General features: G+C 50.5%; 1 protein-coding gene across 1 annotated transcript in view; it reads right to left on the bottom strand.

Moving 5' to 3' along the window:
• Window positions 1-2,426: 2,426 nt before the first annotated feature.
• ARHGAP40 (Rho GTPase activating protein 40) overlaps window positions 2,427-7,769 on the bottom strand; it is a 34,482-nt gene continuing 29,139 nt past the window's right edge. The window contains exons 12-15 of the mRNA XM_025039983.1: window positions 6,260-6,400; window positions 5,341-5,510; window positions 4,136-4,191; window positions 2,427-3,127 (exon numbers count right to left, since the gene is read on the bottom strand). Of these exons, the coding sequence (XP_024895751.1) occupies window positions 3,036-3,127; window positions 4,136-4,191; window positions 5,341-5,510; window positions 6,260-6,400 (459 nt within the window). The 3' untranslated portion in view covers window positions 2,427-3,035. The remainder of the gene's footprint in view (window positions 3,128-4,135; window positions 4,192-5,340; window positions 5,511-6,259; window positions 6,401-7,769) is intronic.

Here is a 7,769-nt window from a genome sequence, read left to right as displayed (position 1 = left end):
AATGAACTTGGTATGACTGAGAATTTGAAAGATGGCTTGCGTGGCTGGCTCAGCGAAGTGAGGGGACGTATGAGTAAATGGCATCAGAGATATTAAATGGGCCTCATAGGGTAGGTCAGGGTAAGGAGTCGGGACAATATTTTAAGTGGTGTGGGCTCCCTCTGGAAGGTTTTCAGTAGGAGGGCTTTCAGTAGAATTAACAATTTGTTTTAAATGGGCCACCATGGCTGCTGTTCAGAAGACAGATAGGAGGACAAAAAGGGAGAGCACTTAAAAGGCATCGAAGCCATTGAGACTTTGCACCATCATCACCATCCCCATTATCACCTTCACCACCATCATCACCACCACCACCGTCACCATCACCATGATCATCACCACCGCCATCATGATCACTATGACCGTCATCATCATCATCATCAGAGGCATTGGGATGATAGCGGCTTGGATCAGGGTGGTAGCAGGAGCAAAGGAGTGAAGAGGGAAGATTGGGATGTGTTTTGGAGGGACGTCCTCCAGAGCTTCTAGGTGTATTGTAGCAGGTAGGAAGAAATTGGGGGACCGAAGCGGCAAATCTGGCTGAATCCCCTGGTATTTCCCCCACTTGAATAACATGCCCAATCTCCCTGCTTCCGTTCTCGATGGTTCTCTCTCCCTAGCACTACCAGGTGTGATCCTGCTTCAAGCCATCCTGGTGTGGCTGAAAGAGCTCTGGATTTAGAATTGGGCATCCAAGCTCCTCACTCTCCGACTTTAAACACATGGTTTAACCTCTATAGACGTCAGATCCTTCATAAGTAAAATGGGACCATGGTAATACCTACCTTGTAGGATTGTGGTGCTAATACTGGGCTAAACTTGGGGTTCATCCAGTCTGGGCTCTTTGGATGGGGCTGCTGGGGAAACTGAGGCCACTCAATGCTCTTAACCTGCTATAAGCTCCAACACCCTGCCGGGCAGTTCCAGGATCAATTCCTCCTTACTAGGTTTTCTTAAGGGAAATACCTTCTTTCTGATTCTGAGGGTGTTTGCACTGCAGAAGGTGGGGAGAGAGAGGAAGACTGATTAAGTGACTATCACCAAAATGCTTTTAAATATGGATATTTAAGGCAAAATAGTTTGAGAGATTGATTGTTGACACCAGACTAAACTGCCTGGGAACTGGATCCTGTCGACAACTAGCTATGTGGCCTAGTAATATTAACTTTCTGAGCCTCGGTTTTACTCTCCTGTTAAGAGGTAATGATAATGTGTCTCATGAGGCCATGAGGATTAAAGGAGTTAATGTCTGTAAAGTACCTAATACATAGTAAGTGCTTGGAGACTGACTATTAGCTGCTATCATCACATCACCACCCAAACTATGACATTAGATTATTGTGAGGGTAGAATTTGTAAAGCTCTTGGCATCATCACCATCATCAGCATCACCGTCATCACCATCATGATCACCTTCATCACCATCACCATTATCATCATCATTACCATCATCGATATCACCAACGTCACTTTACGGGTCAAGCAGGTGCTATCAATGCAGCACCAATACCCCTTCAGCACTTACCATTTCAGTGTACAACTTGGCCAACTTCTAATTGCCAGCATCTGTATCTCTTTACCTGAGGGCTTCCTCTGGCTCTTGGAGCCCACGATGCCTGTGCTCATGCAGGCTGGGCGTACCGGGAACAAACACCCACCCTCCTCAGCAAGAGCCCTCAACCAACGACTCACAGGAGTTGATGAATAAACAGCCCCGTTGCCTTGTCTGTTGGGCAGGGATAACTCTAATGAATCTTCTACATTCTCAGTTCCCCAGAATTAAGCTCTGGTTGCCCACAGTGGTAACTCGCTTGATGACGTATCCTTTTATGGGTTCCCTCCCGTTCTCTATCTCATCTCCCCACTCGTGTTTTCTGGGATCACTATTTGCACTTGAATCATTGTCTCAGGGTCTGCTTCTAGGGGAATACAAATGGAAACATCGGATAATTGTGAAAATGAAACTTGTGAAGCTCTTGACACATTTATTAAGGGCTTAATAAATTCATTGCTGAATGAATGAATGAATGAATGAATGAATAAGGTATTATTGGCTCTGAGGAGACAGACCCAGGATAGGGGAAAGGAGGGAGGGAGGGAGAGACCTAGGACTGCAGAAGACGTGATGGGTGGGGACAGGATTCCGGAGAAGCTGTCTCTGCAGCACCCCACCCCGAACAACTATTGTCATGACTCCAGCCTTCTCCCTCTGAGTTCTCTTCCCAGCCCCTCTGGGTGGCTGAAGGTTCAAGGTGAGGCCAGACCACATTGAGAAACACAGCAAGACATTCTTATCACCAAACTCCCATATTAACTCGCTGGAAGGAGAGCTGGGGCTGGGGAGAAAAAGAGTTAAACAAAGTAATAGTGACATTTAACTTGTGCCTTTAATGTTCACATAGAATTTAAATATCATATTAAAAAATGGCGAGATTGTACGAAGCAACGTTGAAAACAGGAGAGCTGTGAAGGGAGCTTTTTTCATCTTTCCAGTTCTCCCCAGGCTTTTCATGTCCATGGCCTTTCTTCCCAGTCCTGAGGTCCAACCCTTTCATCCATCAAAGGGCTCGGCCAAGGCCACGGAGCTCTTCTGACTTCATCTCCAGGGCTGTCCCACTACACATTGGAGGGCCACGTTCAAAGCAATTTCTCCTGGGGAAAAAAAAATACTTGCCTCTTGATAGAGGTGCTGCAAATCAGGGCTGAAAATCACGGACAAAAATTCGTGGAGCTTCAAGTCCCCCAACGGGTGTTGTCATTCAGCAAGCGTGGTGAAGGGCCGTCCTGATGGCCAGGGAGCACACGAGATGAGGGCTCTGCAGGGAGGAGATGGCCTCACTTGCGAGTCCTGCTCGGGACCTGAGAGGCGTTTCAGAGGAGACCTCTTCGAGGAAGTCGTAGGCCTTCCCACGCTGTGCTCCCACGCTGGCTACACCGGCGTGGAGCCTGCGAGGGCAAAGGTGTGGCATCCAGGGCTGATCCTTGGAGTCCAGGGTTTAGGTGGGGCTCTGTTTAATGACCCACTCGCCATGGGGGTTGGCGCGGTACAGATCTAAGAGGTAGACATCTGGATCCAGGCGATGCTCACCTGTGGGAAGCAGGGGTGAAGAAGGTTGAGGGCGCCTGTGGAAGATGCTGCTGGCCTGCGTAGAGGCCCTCGCCAGGCCAGCGCACCAACTCCGCCCCCACCTCTCCCCAGCTGTATAACCCTTGTATCTGAGGCTCACAGCTACCCCTTTATCTGGAGAAACGATCTCCGCTGATGTCTGTTGCCCAGCCGGGGAAGTTATGGCCCCGCCCCCAGGGCAGCCCACAGCCGATGACTGACTGTTACAGAGGCAGGAAAGACCGCCCCTCCTGCCTCTCCAGGGAACCACACTGAGTCGGTTGGCCCTCCAGAGCCCCCTTGTGGCCAAGGCTAGACTTCAGCCCTTCTCGTCCTTCCCTCCCTCCCTTGTAAGGCTCTTCCTGAGGAGCGACCCCTCAATACAGCACTACTCCAGAAACCTTGTCTTAGCCTCTGCTCCTTGGCCAAAGGGTGGTCCTCGCATCGGCATCGACATTGCCTGGGAACTTGTCAGAAATGCAGATTCTCAGGGCCCAGCCACCTGTGTCTTAATAGCCCTCCAAGTGATTCTGACACATTGCTAAAGTTTGATACTTGCTGCTCTAGGGAACGCAGCTGAGAACAGCTGCCCATCTTTGGTTCCCACAAAGCCAGGGGCCTCTTAGAGCTGGACAGGTGCTGGTAGAACTCCTTAAGGACTCTATGACCACTGGCCCAGGAGGAGGTCCACTCCAGCTAGGGAGGCCCAGAGGCATCAGTTTCACTGCTGGTACCGAAACCATCACACAGAACAAAAAAATTCTACCCTCTCCACACCTGAGGCCACTCCAGCTACCAGATGGAATCCTAAGGTATGGCCACAAGCTCACCCTGAACCCCACAGCAGCATTCCACCGGTTTTGTGGGAGACAGAGGCCTGAGGGGAAGGCTCAACCCGAGGTGGACTCTAGCATCCTCCAGAGGAGTTCAGTAAGCCCTCAAGGTCAGAGCTCCAGGGACCTGGGTGCCCACTCCCCACTGAGAACTTACTGATATTCCCTCCAACTTCGTAGAGGACGAGGTTGTCTGACTTCACGGGCCTGCTGCTGCAAGACAGAGAGGAGAAAATCGCTGACCTCCTTCCTGAGGCAGCAAGACCAACAACTGCTTAGAGACTCCAGGCTGGCAGGGGTGGTCCTCACTGATTTTTGGTCCCAGGTGGGAGATGAGACATAAGGACCCTCCTGAGAGAGCCAGAGGCATGAAAGAGCCTAGTGCCTAGAAGCAGGGAAGAAGCCGCTGGATGGCACGGGGGGAGAGCCAGCCATAGGCCGCCACCAGAAGGCCCCCACCTGCTGGGCATCAGAATGGAAGTTGTGAAGGTGGTGGGATGAGGGGTGCCATGTGGGCATAGGAGCCTGCTGGGAGGGGCAAATTCTGAGTCAAGATCGATTAAGGATATTGTATGATTAGACATGATAATTATAGTTATCATATAAGTATCATATAATTATGATGAGCTCAGTTCCACAATCTGTCCCCAGTGTGTCATGTGGCTCTGGGCAAGTTCGTTCCCCTCTCTGGGACTTAGTTTTCCTGTCTATACAAAGAAGAACTGGACTAGACACTTGCTGAGGACTGACAGTCCTAGAGTCCTTCCTGCCAACTCCACCAAGGAGGTTCTTGAGCGCTCAGGCTGTTGCCTGCATCCTGGCACGACGGTTGCCCCACGGAGCTCCTTTCAGCTCTTTAGCCACACTGCCTCAGGACCTTTGCACATGCAGTTTACTGTGCCTTGAAGCCATACCTCATCCCCCAGACTATACCAGGTGCCTGGTTTTACATTCACATTGTTCTCTGTATTTCTTACAAAACCTAATACAGTTTGTAACTTGATATTGACTTTGTGACTGTTTGACTCTCGTCCATCTCTTGCACGGGGATGTGAACTTGTAAGTCCAAGGTCCTAGTCTGTCCTTTTCATTGTGATTCTAGCACTCTATAACCTGGTCTATAACAGGCGTTCATTAAATACCTGTTAAATAGAATGAATGAATACTATTATCATTATTATTTGAAGCCGAGAAGCTCTCTAAGAAGGTTGGAGAACCCAGTTCTGATCACCTCAGAAAGGGAAAGACCAACAGCACGTGCAAACCCTCTTGGCCTTCAGCTTTGAGGTTCTGACCCCTCTTTGCACCCACTCCCTGCTCCCTGCAGGAGATAGGCTCCTATCTCGGGAAGGTGCCCCTTACCGTGGGAGGAGGCTGTCCTTGTCCTTACTGCCCTCTTGACCCTGTGAACCAGGGCTGAGGCGCTCTGTGAACTGCCTGAGGACATGGGCTACTTTGGTGCTGGGGGTCAGGGGCACCTCCAGGGAATCTTTGATAAGCCAGGCCACCTGGATCTTTGCCACTTTGGGAGTCTGCAGAGAGAGAGATCCATATGCATAGGCACACACATCCATACCTGGAATTCAAATGTGTGTGCATAAACACACACATACATGTACACTTACACAAATACCCACACTAAAAATACAAGATGCACACATACACAACATACCAGTCGCTTAAGCACAGATCATACCTTGTTCACATACATAGCATCCCCCAGAGTGTGTATACACAGACACGGGCATAGAAACATGCGTGCACATGCCTGCGCACACTTGCACACACAACAGGAGTGCATACAGTGCACCTACAAACACATGTACATAGGTTTATATAAATACTCATCGCCCACGTACATCATGCACGACGCGACACTGGCCAGTTTTTCTGTGGACTCTGGTAAGAGATCCTGTTCAGGGCTCCTCCCGGGACTCAATACCCACAGAAGGCCTTTCTCTTCCGTTACCCTCTCTACGTCCCAATCACCCCATACCCCACAAAGCAACCCCCACTTTCCCAACGCTCGATCAGGCACACGGGGAGCTGCCTAAAAATGGAGCAGGGGAGATAGCTTCCAGAAGTCCCCACATCACTCCAGTTTCCTCCTTCCTCAGCCCTGTCATCTTGGTTTCTGAGACACCGACTCTTCGCTCCCTGCAACGGAGTCGGAGCGCCCCCTAGTGGCCGTAATCGGCAGTGCCGTTCCTGGGGTGCCGGTAGTGAGTGCCCGGAGGGTGAGGGTGAGCGCGGAGGCGGGGCGGGAGAGATGGGAACTCACCGCCTCGGGGCCACTTCCAGCTTTGTCCCTGTCTGCGTGCATCCTTCTCAGCCAGGTCTTGAGGCCGCCGTCGCAGAGCTGGGGGCGCCGGCCACTGCTGTCGTTCAGTTTTCGAACCTGGGCGACCAAGAAAGAGGCGACCTAGGTAGAAAGAATCAAGTCTTAGCAGGAGCATGGAGCTGGGGTGAGAGGCAGAGCCCGCCAGTGTCACTATGGCCTCTTTCCTGACCCAGCACCCCACACAGGGCCCGGCAATGCATATTTGTCGAACTTGAGGCTCAAGCACTAGTGGTGGGAGGAGAGGGGACATTTGGCCCCTAAAGAGGACCATGGAGTAGGAGTCTGAGAGTCGCCCCTCGGGTTTAGTGGACAGCAGCTTCCCCAGACAGAAGCTGGAAGGCCCTACACTCGCTGTGACACAGCTGTTCATTGTTACACTCAGGCAGGTGTGTCCCCAAAACACACCTGGAGAAAGCTACGGCTTGGAGAACCCCCAGCGAGCTCCGCATTGGCAAATTCCCAAAGTCCGCCCGATTGACTCATACTGGATCAGAACTCGGCAGAGACAGTCAGGAGAATCCAGAGTCCACAGGCCCTGATAATAAGGAGCATGTGCCCTGAGATCTGACAGAAATGGTTCCATTCTGGGCTCCTCTATTTACTGGCTGTGTGACATCTAAACAGGATGAGACACGTGGCAGAAGAGTGAGAGGAAATTCTTTTATTTATCTACATCTATGTTCCTTGAAACTTTTACAACAGAAGACATGCAGGCATTTCATAAATTTTTAAAACTCCCTGCAGTAAAAAGTATTATAAGTGAACGTGTTTTAGTAGCCACATTACCTCAGGGAGTTGAAAGGGCACAGAGAAGGCACGAACTATGGGCATGTGGGCATCTGTCTGTATGGGGAAAGGTGGGAGCTTTGAACAGAGGAAATGATTCGTGAACTTGGTCTTGAAGAATGACAGGCTCCCACCCTTTCTAAAAAAGTAAGAAAATTCCAGGCAGAGTGAATGCTTAAGCAAAAACTCAGAAGTGTGAAGTGCAGGATGAGTCTGGAGAACCAGCTGGCATTTGGCGCATTCAGAACCCAAAGGAAATCCTGGGTGTGATGGGGAGAAACCGAGAGGAGTCACACAGCTTCACTTGCTAGTTTTTGGAATAAAAATCTATCTTGATGACTTTGTGGATGGAGAGAGGGATAAGGAGGAGGAAAGAAGAAACGGAGGGATGGATGGAGAAAAACTGAGTGGGTGGATGGATGGATGGATGGGTAGGTGGATGGTTGCATAGATTGGTTGGTGGGTGAGTGGGAAGGTGGATGGGTGACCAAATGGAAGGATGAATAGAGATGTAGATAGGAGAAGCTTCACATTTCTAAGTGAAGTGGCCTGATCAGCAGTGGTGGGCGATGCTACTTTGTGTCTGTGGGAGTCTCAAGTGCCGGAAGGGACTTCTTAATGCTCCTGGTCCACCCTCAGCTGTCATCAGGCCTTGCCTGCCCAC

Source organism: Pteropus alecto, unplaced genomic scaffold (genome assembly GCF_000325575.1).
Source record: "Pteropus alecto unplaced genomic scaffold, ASM32557v1 scaffold45, whole genome shotgun sequence".
Lineage (NCBI taxonomy): Eukaryota > Metazoa > Chordata > Mammalia > Chiroptera > Pteropodidae > Pteropus > Pteropus alecto.
Note: the sequence above shows the minus strand (reverse complement) of the source record. Positions and strands in the feature narration are given on the sequence as shown.